The sequence below is a fragment of the Bombina bombina genome, chromosome 6 (assembly GCF_027579735.1).
Source record: "Bombina bombina isolate aBomBom1 chromosome 6, aBomBom1.pri, whole genome shotgun sequence".
Lineage (NCBI taxonomy): Eukaryota > Metazoa > Chordata > Amphibia > Anura > Bombinatoridae > Bombina > Bombina bombina.
Window position 1 is genome coordinate 567,775,157 of NC_069504.1, and position 16,773 is coordinate 567,791,929.

Genomic DNA, 16,773 nt, shown 5'->3' on the forward strand with positions numbered 1-16,773 from the left:
AAATGGACAATCCCTGAGGACTGCAGCATAGGGAGAACGATGTGCCACGTTAACATGTTGTAAGTAACATACTGAATTATGTTTATTTGGTGTCTTAACTGTCCCTTTAATTAATGAGCATATGTGCTAGATGTTATTCTGGTTTGCATTTATCGGAAGAGGTAGTGTAATTATTAACTCTTGAACCCCTATCTATTATTTCGCACAGATATATCCAATTCAATATATATGTGTTATGACTGATATTTTGGATATACATTCATTTTAATATGCTATTTGTACTAATTACAGATTAATAGTTATTGGTCAATTGAATATTTTATAAAGAAATAGGTGTCATCTATAATACTACTACATCAATGCTATCATAATGTTGCCAGTATATTAGTGTTGTATTAAATGTTTAAAGAATTGTTTAGTAAAAAAGGTGCATAAAAGCCAATACTTTCAGATAATGTCTTGAATGCATATCAAAGGCCTGCAAAAAAACAGTGTTAAACGTTTTGTGAGTAAAATATGATTACGTAAAAGTGTTTTAAAATGCTATTAAAATTTAGGAGATGCTTCATAGGCCGCGTTCGGGCAGCGCTCAGGAACTAGTAAGCAGATTCTGTTTGTTTTGTGAGTAAAATATGATTACTGAAAAGTGTTTTAAAATGCTATTAAAATTTAGGAGATGCTTCATAGGCCGCGTTCGGGCAGCGCTCAGGAACTAGTAAGCAGATTCTGTTTGTATTGATGATTGGTTGACTCGAATAACTCCCCATGATGCACATTTGGTGGACAGGGACAAATGTCTATATGCCTAGAAATAATACAGGATCACTTAGCACTGGATCATCAATTTTAACCTAAATAGTGTTGACTCCTTTGTCACCCCTGTGCTGAACCAGCTTTTTAAAATAGCACACATTTAATTTTAAAATTACTTAACTGCTTTTTCTTTGTGTTAACCATGCAGAACACACATTTATTTTTTCAAGCAATTTGTGCAGCTTCTACATGTATCTTTGAAATGCAGAAATAACTAATGTTAAAAGCTGCCTCCATTGGGTCATAGCACTCATAGTAAAGTACTTATTTTGAAATGGTTCTATATTTAGCACAAATTCAACTTTTAGTATTCTTTACCTGTTTTATAACAGATTAAGAATTGAACTTTAGAAGGTAAAGCAACTGTTTTCTATGCATTGAGGATCAGTAGAATTACAATATCTAACCCCAAAATATGTGTAAAAGATGAAAACTGCATAGAAATCTCATTTCGTAGAACAGTGATTTTATTATTATTATTATTATTATTATTGAGTATCTTTGCACTTTATGTATGTATGAACTTCTTATTGAAAGGCCAAAAATACCAAACACACAAAATTGCTACCAATAAATCACTCCCTATAGATCTTCTATAAAATGTTAGCTATTTTTGCATTGATCAATTTCTCCCACTTGTTAGGATACAGAGTGTATATTCAGAAACAAGGATCTGTGTGCACTGACACAAACAATGAAAAAAAGTTGGTCAGGTGATCATTATTACTATGTGCATCACATGACAGATATAAGGTATCTGTATTGGGGCAAACCTCAAAATAGGACTCATTCTATCGTGGTGTTATGGCAGCTGAATAGAGAGGACCGCACAGTTTTTCTTTTTAAAGGAACATGAAAATCAACATTCTCTTTCCTAATTCAAGTACATGATACAATTTTAAGCAACTTTCCAATTTACTTCTTTTATTAATATGCATCATTCTTGTGATATCCTTTTATTGAAAGAGCAGCAATTTAAGAGCTTGGAGCTAGATGAACACATCAGTAAGCCAATGATAGAAGGCATTTATGTGCAGCCACCAATCGGCATCTAGTTCTTGAGCCTACCTAGGTATACTTTAAAAAAAAATATATATATATAAAGAGCAAAGGTAATGAGATAATATAAGTAAATTAGAATGAATCACGGAAGACAAATTTTGGGTTTCATATTCCTTTAACTAAGGGTTTCAATGTCCTGTATGTATTGTAGAGGGGGAGAGAGTGGCTGCCCTTCACATCATGTTTTGTTTCGAGTAGGTGTCTGCTTTTGCCAGTGTGATCACATAGAAGTTACTGTGTGTGTGTGTACCCCCCTCATTTAAAAAAAGACACTTTTTTTTTTTTTTTTTTTCCTTATACATTTTAGTGCTTATGTGGGTGTATAGGATTAAGCATTAGTCAAAGGGCAAATGGACTTTTACTGTTTATATTGCAATCACCTCTCATTTGACAGACGGTAATCTCTTCTTTCATGTGAGATGTGCTGAGTTTTGGGGTATATTGACTTCATACAATAAATACACCAGGTTGGTGATTTTTTTATTTTTACAATATAAAAAGACCAAATAATCTGTTTTCTTGTTTAGGGCTGCAACTATTATTTTCATTATCGATTAATCAGCTGATTATTTTTTCGACTAATCAGATAATTTTTTTTCTTCTTGTATTTAAAATAAAATCCACATACTGAGTGTTACAAATATAAAACGTCAGACTAAAACTTTACATTAACACAACTGTTTGTCCAATTGTTAAGCAGCAGAACACAGTTTTATAATTAAGCAAATCAAACCACAGGCATTTTGAAAAGAGGTAGAACTAGAGAGGTAGACTATCACTGTTTATAACATTCTGTTATTCATTCTTTCAGGAACTTTGCATTGAAATGCAAAAATGTCAACATGTCCACATGCTCCTGGCTGAGGCTGGCTCTCTTTTTGCAAGCTATGTTGCCTGCAGCAGAGAAGAGGCGCTCAGATGGTGGTGAGATGCCTGAGATACATAAGTAGGGTTTTGCCAAGGTGGGATATTTAGCTCCACCAATGCAAAGTGTTTTCCTCCTTGGTAAGGGGCCTCTCAATAAAGTAAGCCTGGACTTCTTTCTAACAGAAAAATATCTTAAAATTCTATATGCAATGGTAAATAACCAGCTATAAGGTTAGGGGAAAATATCTAGTCCATTCTTAAAATAAATATTTACTTATAGAGGTTGAATCTGGTACAAATCACAATTTAAAAAAATAAGCAAATCAGAATCCAGGCATCGGACAGAAATTGCAAGCGCGTGCAATTTCAGTCCGAGGACTGGATTCTGATTTGCTTATAAGTTGAAGAAGAAGGCAGCTACGTAATGGTGGGGGGAGTCCGGCATCCATATTTACCGGGTATTAGAGTAGTTAGCGCCGCTGATTAGGACAGAAGCAAGGCGGCAAGGCAGGAGGGGTATAGTGTAGGCGGACCTCCGTTTTGTTATTTTCAATATAAAAACATGTTAAAGTAAGTGTTGACTGTCCCTTTAATGACAGCACTTTTCCATTTTCTATCCGTTTGGGACCAAGGCTATTTTTAAATTTTTGCGGTGTTTGTGTTTAGCTGTAATTTTCCTCTTACTTGTTTACTGTACCCACACATATTATATACCGTTTTTCTCGCCATTAAATGGACTTTCTAGAGATACCCTTATTTTCATCATCTTATTTACTATAAAAAAATTATAAAATAGGAGAAAAAAATGGAAAAAACACACTTTATCTAACTTTGACGCCAAAATCTGTTACACATCTACAACCACCAAAAAACACCCATGCTAAATAGTTTCTAAATTTTGTCCTGAGTTTAGTAATACCCAATGTTTACATGTTCTTTGCTTTTTTTGCAAGTTATAGGGCCATAAATACAAGTAGCACTTTGCTAATACCAAACATGCGTCATTAAGGGGTTAAAGGGGATAGAACAGTCAATTTCAAATAGAAGCAATTCTAGTAAAAGCTATTACTATTTTTTTTTCTGCAGCATACACACACATCCTGTAAGGCAGAGCTTTTCATGTTGGCGACACACTTTTTAGACCTACATAATTTCGTGACACAGTAATTAAGTTGTACTGGCAAACAGGAGGTTAAACTAACTTGTTTTAAGAGATACAGACACATACATAAATTATATAATAGCGAAATGTATTCACAAGTAACAGTATATATGTGCAAGAATTAAAAAAAAGTTTAATAACACCAATAGCTACTTACTTTTTTAATGGGATGTATGAGGTTTATGGGATGAGCACAGTTTCTGAATATTTGGTGGAATATTGGATAAAGACACTCACATTTCATCATCAAGCATTTTTAAGCTTCCCCTTCCTATCCATATATCAAGAGCAGGAGCAGCAATGCACTACTGGGAGCTAGTTGCAAAAAAAAAACAAAACACTGACTTCAGCTCAGTGTTTAAGCTGCCGCCCTCAGAGCTCGGTGAGTCCGACTGACTATTGCCCACCCTGCAAACACACTGCTGTCCCACTCACTGACTACACGTGCAGTCACAAGCTAATTAAGGAGACTACACGTGCAGTCAGCAGCCAATGTGCCAACGGGAATAGTTTCAGTTCCCACTGAGCTGCGCCAATAGGTTAAGTTGATCTGTGACCCCCTAGGTATCAATCACATGTCAACCATATGATATGCGTAGCAGGTAGGCGTAAAATCAGAAACCAAAAAAAATAAAAAATTTTTTTTTAATTTGAGCTGAAGCAGGGACACACCTACACACTGCTGCCGACACACTAGTGTGTCCCGACACACAGTTTGGAAAGCACTGCTGTAAGGGCATGTGCACCAATATTCAAGCTCAGAGCACTGCAGATGGTGTGTATGGCTTCTGTGAAGATGTAATTTGTGTCATACAATCTACCACTGACTCTCTGAAAAGGTGTGGTGTTTGAATACTGGTGCATGGGCACTCACATCCCCTCCTTTTTTTTTTTTTTTTTTTTTTTTTTGAGGCATACACATATCCTGTAATAACTTTTACTTGAAGCATTTTTGCTAATGGAAGTATATTGCAAACCTGCAATATTTCACATTGAAATGCACCCATGCACATTTACATTTTGACATGCAAGTTGCTTATCATTATGCTTACTAGTGTGTGTGTATGTATATGTGTATATATATATATATATATATATATATATATATATATATATATATATATATATATATATATATATATATATATATATATATAATTATTTTAATGCAAAAAAAGTGAACAGAGTGCATATTTGTTCACAACTATGTCATCGGGCCTCATAAGCATTTAAAAAAAACAAACTGTGTGTATATGTGTGTGTTATTCTGAAACGGTGCAAATTGAACCGTTGCAAACCGAGGGACACACACACACACACACACACACACACACGTCTGCTTGTGTTGCAGCAAAGCCAAGCAAGCTGAAATTAATCAGTTTAACCAGACCTGAGCTATCGAGCAGCTTGCAAAGGAACAAGATCTTCCTGTCTATAAATCAGTCCATATTGGAATGCATAGAATGAACTGTTTGCAGAAAAATGCAAGAAACATGAGGTTTAATGCAAGTAAAGTCTGTGTTGTGTGATTATTTTATTTGGTTTATAATGCTGTTTAGCATTTAAAGTCTTCATTTCAAAGCTTTAAAAATAATGTAATAGGTGTTACTTATGCCAATTTTGAGAGGGGACTGGAACCAAACTCCTTCACTTCCCATTGACTTACATTTTAAACTGGGTTTTCAATTTACAACGTTTTCGAATAACAACCCTTCCTTCTCGAACCTAACCCCGGCGTAAACTGTGATATATGTATATGTTTTAAATGTATAATTCATCTCATTCTGGGCCTCTATTATTATTATTATTATTATTATTATTATTATTTGATGCAACAAAGTACAAACAATGCAATTATTGCTTGACTCGTTTGCTGTTAAAAAGCACTTGCTTGAAAACTATTTACTGCAATGTTATAGGGATATGACACTTAAAACTGTTCTGTCATCCATAAGAAAGGGCAGCATTTAAACTAGCTTATATATTTTTTGCCTATGTACTGTAAAAGGAAGCTGTCTTAATTTAATGTAAACTAACACAACGCTGTTGTGTTTTTTTTTTATTTTTTTTTTATTTCTTTTTTTATTTCTTTTTTATTCCTTTTTTATTCACTCATTGATTTACACCTTCTTATGCTCAATAAACATTAGCATGAATTGCCTATCTGCCAGGGATGCACAATTTGGGGCATACAAGCCTTTTTTTATTTTTCTCATTATTGAGAGGTAAAACACATTTCTGTTTTACTTCAATTATCAAATATACTCTGTTCTCATGGTATCTGTTGAAGAGCAACAAATCGGAAGGTAGTATGGACATATCTGCATACTATATGGCTTTTAACAATTTTTGTACATTTTTAACCACTACATGGTGGCAATGTTTGCACAGTGTATAACAATGGTAAATGCGTTATTGTAAAATTGCTGCCATATAGTGCTCCAGACATGTGCATGCTGCCTACCTATGTACGCTTTTCAGCAAAGGTTAAAGTGAATGTAAATTTTGATGCCAAAGTGCCTGTTTTTTTTTAAAAAATTTGATTAAAAACAGGGGCACTTTAATGCCTCATTTTATATTTCATTCCTGTTGTGAAAAAATACTTACATTTTAATCTTAACAGCCGCTCCAGCTTCCTCCGCCCGTCGCAAAGCCTGTTCCTGGGTCTAAAGTGAGGAATCCGGCTTCCTCCAATCACAGCTTTGAATCAGACACGGATTCCCCCGGGGGGGGGGGGGGGGGAGAAGCCGTGGTTGGAGGATGACAGATCCATCATTTCTTATTTGATTAAACCAATCTCCGTTTTTACCTTGTACAGCAGCCCACGGCAAAAAAAAAATGTTGGCTAAGAGGTGACGTTTTCACCTCTTTGTCAATAGCCATGCGGTAAATCTGGCTCCCATGGGCGGGCATCAAGCCGGATTTACCGCACGGCTATTGGCTAAGAGGTGAAAACGTCACCTCTTAGCCAAATTTTTTTTTTTGCTGTGGGCTGCTGTACAAGGTAAAAACGGTTAAACAATCACGTTTACTTTCAACTTGTAATACCAGGTTAAGCCGGATGACCGCAAACCCCTGCAATAAACCCCTTATAGCTCTGGCACAAATGTTTGCACTCCCCTAGTAATCTGGCCCATACTAAGAAAGCTTAATATAGACAAGTATCACTATTTAAGTAGATAGTTGTAAACCATTTAGAGCTGCAACAAGTAATCGGCATAGTCGATAATAATTGATTATGAAAATAGTTGTCAATGAATCTCCTAATCGATTAGTTGGTTTGCAATTAGTTGTCTGTGCACAGCACCAGCTGCTTCACTCCAATGAGCTCCTTCACATGGTATTGTGTTTTATGGTTATGTCCTTAGCCTAAAGGACGTCTAAAGTCATTTACTTTTCACTTTTTTAGGACAGTATAAGTTTTTCTTTTTAAGTTTACAACTACTCCTGTCTTATGTGCAACCAAGAAATAAAATAGGTGTCATCTTTTGGATTGTTTATATTAAATCAGGTGATTTGGGACTATGCTTTGCATGATATAGTGCCAAGCTTGTTATTTACACCATACCCTAGATTGATGGCATTTGTTAAATGAATTGATGCCACTATTACCTGTTTGCACAATTTTTAGCTGATCGCTTGCTATTGCTGATTATATGTACTCTATAGATAAATGTGTTACTGATATATAGTCTTTTTAGCCCTTTTGCCTTTTTTTTTTTTTTTCTTTTAATATTTTTAATTAATTTATAATATGTACCAAATTCAACCTCTAAGTATATATCTGTGTATATATATGTTATTTTAAGAGGGGACTAGATATTTGTTCCCCTAACCTTATAGCTGGTTGTTTACCATTGCATAAAGATATTCAATATATTTTTATGTCGGAATGAAGTCCATGCTTACTTTAAGAGTCACCTTGCATTGGTGGAGAGCTAACAAAGATAAATAGCACACCTTGTTGAAATTAGCAAAACTCTACTTATGCATCTCAGGCACCTCAACACCATCTAAATGCCTCTTCTCTGCTGCAGACAAAATAGCTTGCAAAAAAGAGAACCAGCCTCAGCCAGAAGCATGTGGAGATTTTGACATTTCAATACAAAGTTCTGAAAAAGTGAATAACAGAATGGTATAAACAGTGGTTGTTCTCCTTCTTACTAGTTCGACCTCTTTTCAAAAAGTTTGTGGTTTTGTTTTGCTTAATTATAAAAAAAAATTCTGCTGCTTAAATTTTTTTACTTTATATCCGATTAGTTGATTGATCGAACAAATAATCGGCCGATTAATCGATTATGAAAATAATTATTTGCAGCCCTAAAACCATTTAAGCCTCAGAAACAACTCAAAAACAGTATACATGACTGTAGAACAATATTTAATGTGAAATAGCATCATTTATAGAAAGCTTTATTAGCAACATAGGCCTAATTTCCATTGATAAATTGCAGAAACTGCTCATAAAAAATTAATCTCCATTTAAGTCTATGAAAAGTTTTTAATTTTACCACTTCAATGGAAACTAGACCTTACTCTGTGACTCTTTTTGATAGGTCCAACAAAGGGGTTAAGGGGAATATGTATGTATATATGTATATGTGTATATATATATATATATATATATATATATATATATATATATATATATATATATATATATATATATATATATATATATATATATATATATATATATAATTTTTTTTTTTTTTTTCAGTTTTGTATCTGGAAGCAGGCATTTTAAAGTGTATTACAATTTATGCTTTTGGTAAAGCCTCATGTGCTGAGTATCCTCTACTTTTTTTTTTTTTTTTTTTTTTTTTTTTTTCATGTTTTGAAGGACCAACTATGTACAATATGTGCTTCGAAATAGCTTTAACATAACCACCTTTTATTTTTTAATTGCTCAAACATAATGTGCCTTGTATGTATAAATTTGATTTTTTTTTTTTTAACTGTGCCTCTGTATACAAGTTCTATATTCCAAAGTTACTTGTTGCTTATCCTTCGTACATATTTTTTTTTCTCATTTATTTTGCAGCCAGTTCTGGAAACTTCAGCACCTCATGTTTTTCTTCTATATGTGAAAGAGATTATACATTTTAAGTGGCGGATATGAAGAGTGAGGTTCCTTCAGATGCACCAGACACACAGGAAAACCTAAAAGGGGTGCTCCTTAACCCTGAACCTATTGGAACTGCCAAAAACTTTCCAGCTGAAGTTGAGATGATTTCCAGCAATGTGGGTAAAGATTTCTCTCACTTGTGCAGTGACTCCAATAAATCTCAGAGGGGCTTAAACAATAGTGAGTCTGACCAACAAAAAGGCCTAGTAGCTCGTAAAAAGAGGAAAACCCAGCAGGCTGGTCCATCCTATACTCAGAGCTGTGAGGTTAAGGAAGGTCAGACGTTGTTGGGACTTAGGCTAGAACCTCAAAGTGATGAAGACAATGAATCATCATTTAGTGATTGTGTCTCTTCACCTTCATCCAGCTCACATTTTGGTGATTCTGATACAATGACATCAGATGAAGATAAAGATAACTCTAAGAGATTCTCTCCTGCAGGTGTGAACATATCAACAAGAACTCACAGCTCAAGGGTTCAGAAATGGCCTCGACCTCAGTCTGAAACTGTTTCTAACTTGCTGATGAAAAGGCCCTGTTATCATGTGAGCACCTTGAGGAGGCCTGTGCACCGAAAAAAGTTTGTAAAAAATGTTTCAACTCCGAGGACTCAGAAGCAAAAGGAACGGATATTGATGCAGAGGAAGAAAAGGGAGGTATTAGCTAGGCAGAAATATGCGTTGCTTCCAAGCTCCAGTAGTTCCAGTGAGAATGACCTTAGCAGTGATTCTGCCTCCAGTTCTTCCACTGAAGGAGAAGAGGACATGTTTGTTTCTTCTGGAGAAAACCACCAAAATGGTACCACTCTTCCTTCAGGTAAAAACATTCATACAAAACTGACTTGGTGTATGTTTTGATTTTAAAAGCATATCAACATGACATTTGAAAGTGACATCATAAGTAAATGGCTAATCTTGACCAATTTTTGTTGGCATTTAAAGTTTGAAAGACTGTTAAATACAGTAGAATTACATAATGAAAAAGTGTATATTAAAAAGACAATGCAATACATTTATTTATTTTTTTAAAGAAATTTCAAAATTTCCTTTTTAATTTGTTGGCCCACTGTATTGTGACAGACATCAGCCAGTCACAGACTCATACGTATACACTGTAAACTCTTGCACATGCTCAGTAGGAGCTGGTGCCTCATAAAGCATACATATAAAAAGTGTTTCCCCACGTTAATAATGGAAGTAGATTGGAAAGTCTCTTAAAACTGCATGCTTCATCTGAATCATGAAAGTTTATAGGGCCATTAAACACTTTGATATGGTATTTTAAAATGGTAAATCATATATATGAAGAAATCTTTACGCTATACTTTCATTATTTATTTTGTTCCCTTTTCCTGCAATTCCATTCTGCAATTTTGAGCTTTTCATTTCCTGTTAGAAATGGAAGTGCAGAACATTGTTATATTCCACACAGCCATTGGCTACACACTCTACTGTGGACAACTAGAGACAGTTATAAATAGGTCACTAGAGTATGTAACCCTAAGTTACAGCATGGCTGCTCCCTATTGCTTTATAGCACTGGTTTCAAAACCTGTCTTCAGGACTCCCAACAGGTCAGATTTTCTGGATTACCTTGGATGAGACATTAAAACTTTACAGTTAGTTTTAAATAACCAATGAAACTTCAAAAAATACATCCATGTTATTCTCAGACTAACCTTTTCTTGGAATGCATCATTCTTTCTAGCATTTGTTTTTAATGTCCCTTTCATTTTGGCTTGAGTGTCCCTTTTAACCCTTTGAGTGCTAATGATGGCTCTGAGCCGTCATAGAGTTTCCCACTCTGGTGCTAATGACGGCGCACAGAACCCTTGAGGGAGATCTGGGGGCTTCCACCTGCTCCTACCTCGGCGATCGGGCCTGCATAGTGACAGGCACCGCCGGGGCTTCACGTTATGCGTGGTGACGTCACGCGCAATAACGTGATGACGTCACAGTGCAACTTTATTTATACTTAACTATGTTAACTATAGGAGCAGGGGGCATGCTGCTTAGAAGCCTGTATCTCGGGCATCTAAGCAGCTACAGACCCACCATTCGAAAGGTAATCGCCTAACTTTTCCAACAGTAAATCTTGGGGGTCTGAAAAAAGAAAAAAAAAAACAGAATTTATGCTTACCTGATAAATTACTTTCTCCAACGGTGTGTCCGGTCCACTGCGTCATCCTTACTTGTGGGAATATCTCTTCCCCAACAGGAAATGGCAAAGAGTCCCGCAAAGCTGGCCATATAGTCCCTCCTAGGCTCCGCCCACCCCAGTCATTCGACCGACGGACAGGAGGAAATATATAGGAGAAACCATATGGTACAGTGGTGACTGTAGTTAGAGAAAATAATTCATCAGACCTGATTAAAAAACCAGGGCGGGCCGTGGACCGGACACACCGTTGGAGAAAGTAATTTATCAGGTAAGCATAAATTCTGTTTTCTTCAACATTGGTGTGTCCGGTCCACGGCGTCATCCTTACTTGTGGGAACTAATACCAAAGCTTTAGGACACGGATGAAGGGAGGGAGCAAATCAGGTTACCTAAACGGAAGGCACCACAGCTTGCAAAACCTTTCTCCCAAAAATAGCCTCCGAAGAAGCAAAAGTATCAAATTTGTAAAATTTGGCAAAAGTGTGCAGTGAAGACCAAGTCGCTGCCTTACATATCTGGTCAACAGAAGCCTCGTTCTTGAAGGCCCATGTGGAAGCCACAGCCCTAGTGGAGTGAGCTGTGATTCTTTCAGGAGGCTGCCGTCCGGCAGTCTCATAAGCCAATCGGATGATGCTTTTAAGCCAAAAGGAAAGAGAGGTAGAAGTCGCTTTTTGACCTCTCCTTTTACCAGAATAGACAACAAACAAAGAAGATGTTTGTCTGAAATCTTTTGTAGCCTCTAAATAGAATTTTAGAGCACGGACTACGTCCCAATTGTGTAACAAACGTTCCTTCTTTGAAACTGGATTCGGACATAAAGAAGGTACAACTATCTCCTGGTTAATATTCTTGTTAGAAACAACCTTTGGAAGAAAACCAGGCTTAGTACGCAAAACCACCTTATCTGCATGGAACACCAGATAGGGCGGAGAACACTGCAGAGCAGATAACTCTGAAACTCTTCTAGCAGAAGAAATAGCAACCAAAAACAAAACTTTCCAAGATAGTAACTTAATATCTATGGAATGTAAAGTTTCAAACGGAACCCCTTGAAGAACTGAAAGAACTAGATTTAGACTCCAGGGAGGAGTCAAAGGTCTGTAAACAGGCTTGATCCTAACCAGAGCCTGAACAAATGCTTGAACATCTGGCACAGCTGCCAGTCTTTTGTGTAGTAAGACAGATAAAGCAGAGATCTGTCCCTTTAGAGAACTTGCAGATAATCCTTTCTCCAAACCTTCTTGTAGAAAGGAGAGAATCTTAGGAATTTTTATCTTATTCCATGGGAATCCTTTGGATTCACACCAACAGATATATCTTTTCCATATTTTATGGTAAATCTTTCTAGTTACCGGTTTTCTGGCCTGAACCAGAGTATCTATCACAGAATCTGAAAACCCACGCTTTGATAGAATCAAGCGTTCAATCTCCAAGCCGTCAGCTGGAGGGAGACCAGATTTGGATGTTCGAATGGACCCTGAACAAGAAGGTCCTGTCTCAAAGGTAGCTTCCATAGTGGAACCGATGACATATTCACCAGGTCTGCATACCAAGTCCTGCGTGGCCACGCAGGAGCTATCAAGATCACCGAGGCCCTCTCCTGTTTGATCCTGGCTACCAGCCTGGGAATGCGAGGAAACGGTGGAAATACATAAGCTAGGTTGAAGGTCCAAGGTGCTACTAGTGCATCTACTAGAGTCGCCTTGGGATCCCTGGATCTGGACCCGTAGCAAGGAACCTTGAAGTTCTGACGAGACGCCATCAGATCCATGTCTGGAATGCCCCATAATTGAGTTAGTTGGGCAAAGATCTCCGGGTGGAGTTCCCACTCCCCCGGATGGAATGTCTGACGACTCAGATAATCCGCTTCCCAGTTTTCCACACCTGGGATGTGGATCGCAGATAGGTGGCAGGAGTGATCCTCCGCCCATTGAATTATTTTGGTCACTTCTTTCATCGCCAGGGAACTCCTTGTTCCCCCCCTGATGATTGATATACGCAACAGTCGTCATGTTGTCTGATTGGAATCTTATGAATCTGGCCTTTGCTAGCTGAGGCCAAGCCCTGAGAGCATTGAAGATCGCTCTTAGTTCCAGAATGTTTATCGGGAGAAGAGACTCTTCCCGAGACCATAGTCCCTGAGCTTTCAGGGATTCCCAGACAGCACCCCAGCCCACTAGACTGGCGTCGGTCGTGACAATGACCCACTCTGGTCTGCGGAAGCTCATTCCCTGGGATAGATGGTCCAGGGTCAGCCACCAACGGAGTGAATCTCTGGTCTTCTGATCTACTTGAATCATTGGAGACAAGTCTGTATAGTCCCCATTCCACTGTTTGAGCATGCACAGTTGTAATGGTCTTAGATGAATTCGTGCAAAAGGAACTATGTCCATTGCTGCAACCATCAACCCTACTACTTCCATGCACTGCGCTATGGAAGGACGTGTAACAGAATGAAGAACTTGACAAGTGCTTAGAAGTTTTGACTTTCTGACCTCTGTCAGAAAAATCCTAATTTCTAAGGAATCTATTATTGTTCCCAAGAAGGGAACTCTTGTTGACGGAGACAGAACTTTTTTCTATGTTCACCTTCCATCCGTGTGATCTGAGAAAGGCCAGAACGATGTCTGTATGAGCCTTTGCTTTTGACAGGGACGACTCTTTTATTAGAATGTCGTCCAAGTAAGGTACTACTGCAATGCCCCTCGGTCTTAGAACTGCTAGAAGGGACCCTAGTACCTTTGTGAAAATCCTTGGAGCAGTGGCTAACCCGAATGGGAGGGCCACAAACTGGTAATGTTTGCCCAGATCCACGGTAGTCATAAATTGACCTTCCTGGATAGTGGGTAGAATCGTTCGAATGGTTTCCATCTTGAACGATGGCACCCTGATAAATTTGTTTAGGATCTTCAAGTCCAAAATTGGTCTGAAAGTTCCCTCTTTTTTGGGAACTACGAACAGATTTGAATAAAATCCCATTCCTTGTTCCTTTAGTGGAACTGGGTGTATCACTCCCATCTTTAACAGGTCTTCTACACAATGTAAGAACGCCTGTCTCTTTATTTGGTTTAAGGATAAGTGAGACATGTGGAACCTTCCCCTTGGGGGTGGTTCCCTGAATTCCAGAAGATAACCCAGAGAAACTATTTCTAGTGCCCAGGGATCCTGAACATCTCTTGCCCAAGCCTGAGCAAAGAGAGAGAGAGTCTGCCCCCTACTAGATCCGGTCCCGGATCGGGGGCTACTCCTTCATGCTGTTTTGTTAGCAGCAGCAGGCTTCTTGGCCTGCTTACCCTTGTTCCAGCCTTGCATCGGTTTCCAGGCTGGTTTGGGTTGTGAGGCATTACCCTCTTGCTTAGAGGATGCAGAATTAGAGGCCGGTCCGTTCCTGAAATTGCGAAAGAAACGAAAATTAGACTTATTCTTGGCTTTGAAAGGCCTATCTTGTGGGAGGGCGTGGCCCTTTCCCCCAGTGATGTCTGAGATAATCTCTTTCAATTCTGGTCCAAATAGAGTTTTACCTTTGAAAGGGATGTTAAGCAATTTTGTCTTGGATGATACATCCGCTGACCAAGACTTTAGCCAAAGCGCTCTGCGCGCCACGATTGCAAACCCTGAATTTTTCGCCGCTAATCTAGCTAATTGCAAAGCGGCATCTAAAATAAGAGTTAGCCAACTTAAGTGCGTGAACTCTGTCCATAACCTCCTCATATGGAGTCTCCCTACTGAGCGACTTTTCTAGTTCCTCGAACCAGAACCACGCTGCTGTAGTGACAGGAACAATGCACGAAATGGGTTGTAGAAGGTAACCTTGCTGTACAAAAATCTTTTTAAGCAAACCTTCCAATTTTTTATCCATAGGATCTTTGAAAGCACAACTATCCTCGATAGGAATAGTAGTGCGTTTGTTTAGAGTAGAAACTGCCCCCTCGACCTTATGGACTGTCTGCCATAAGTCCTTTCTGGGGTCGACCATAGGAAATAATTTCTTAAATATAGGGGGGGGGGGAACAAAAGGTATGCCGGGCTTTTCCCACTCCTTATTCACTATGTCCGCCACCCGCTTGGGTATAGGAAAAGCGTCGGGGTGCACCGGAACCTCTAGGAACTTGTCCATCTTGCATAATTTCTCTGGAATGACCAAGTTGTCACAATCATCCAGAGTAGATAACACCTCCTTAAGCAGTGCGCGGAGATGTTCTAATTTAAATTTAAATGTCACAACATCAGGTTCAGCTTGTTGAGAAATATTTCCCCATCTGACAAAACCTCCCTCATGGCCACTTCAGATTGGTGTGAGGGTATGACAGAACAATTATCATCAGCGTCCTCCTGCTCTACAGTGTTTAAAACAGAGCAATCGCGCTTTCTCTGATATGTAGGCATTTTGGATAAAATATTTGCTATTGAGTTATCCATTACAGCCGTCAATTGTTGCATGGTAATAAGCATTGGCGCGCTAGATGTACTAGGGGCCTCCTGCGTGGGCAAAACTGGTGTAGACTCAGAAGGAGATGATGTAGTATCATGTTTACTCCCCTCATCTGAGGAATCATCTTGGGCAATTTCATTATCTGTGGCAGTACTGTCCTTACTTTGTTTGGACGCTATGGCACAATTATCACACAAATTTAAATGGGGAGACACATTGGCTTTCATACATATAGAACATAGCTTATCCGAAGGCACAGACATGTTAAACAGGCTTAAACTTGTCAATAAAGCACAAAAAACGTTTTAAAACAAAACCGTTACTGTCTCTTTAAATTTTAAACAGAAAACACTTTATTACTGAATATGTGAAAAAGTATGAAGGAATTGTTCAAAAATTACCAAAATTTCACCACAGTGTCTTAAAGCATTAAGAGTATTGCACACCAATTTTCAGAGCTTTAACCCTTTAAAATAACGGAACCGGAGCTGTTTACAAATGTAACCCCTATACAGTCCCAGCTATAGCCTTTGCTGTGACCTAACCAAGCCCAGAGGGGAATACGATACCAAATGACGCCTTCTAGAAACTTTTCCAGCTACTTTCAGATCCTCACACATGCATCTGCATGTCTTGCTCTCAAAAATCAACTGCGCAGTAATGGCACGAAAATGAGGCTCAGCCTACAACTGGGAAGGCCCTCCCTGACTGGAAAAGGTGTCTAACATAGTGCCTGCCGTTAAAAAACGTTCCCCAAGTTTATAAATGAGAATTATCAGCATAAACATGTATAAAATGCCCAAATAAAGCAATCGATTTAGCCCATAAAAGTGTCAACCAGTTTTATAGCCCATATTAAGCCCTTTATTCTGTTTGCTTGACTAAGAAAATGGCTTACCGGTCCCCATGAGGGGAAATGACAGCCTTCCAGCATTACATCGTCTTGTTAGAAATATGGCTAGTCATACCTTAAGCAGAAAAGTCTGCTAACTGTTTCCCCCAACTGAAGTTACTTCATCTCAACAGTCCTATGTGGAAACAGCAATCGATTTTAGTTACTGTCTGCTAAAATCATCTTCCTCTCACAAACAGAAATCTTCATCCTTCTCTGTTTCAGAGTAAATAGTACATACCAGCACTATTTTAAAA

At 38.2% G+C, this 16,773-nt stretch overlaps 1 protein-coding gene across 4 annotated transcripts in view; it reads left to right on the plus strand.

The window, feature by feature from the left end:
- The window catches only part of RNF111 (ring finger protein 111), a 689,804-nt gene that overhangs the window by 95 nt on the left and 672,936 nt on the right, over positions 1–16,773 (plus strand). For all 4 annotated transcript variants that reach the window (XM_053717530.1, XM_053717531.1, XM_053717532.1 and 1 more), the window contains exons 1-2: positions 1–59; positions 8,949–9,848. The exon at positions 1–59 is cut by the window's left edge and continues 95 nt beyond it. In XM_053717530.1, coding sequence (XP_053573505.1) covers positions 9,023–9,848 — 826 coding nt within the window. In that variant the 5' untranslated portion in view covers positions 1–59; positions 8,949–9,022. The remainder of the gene's footprint in view (positions 60–8,948; positions 9,849–16,773) is intronic.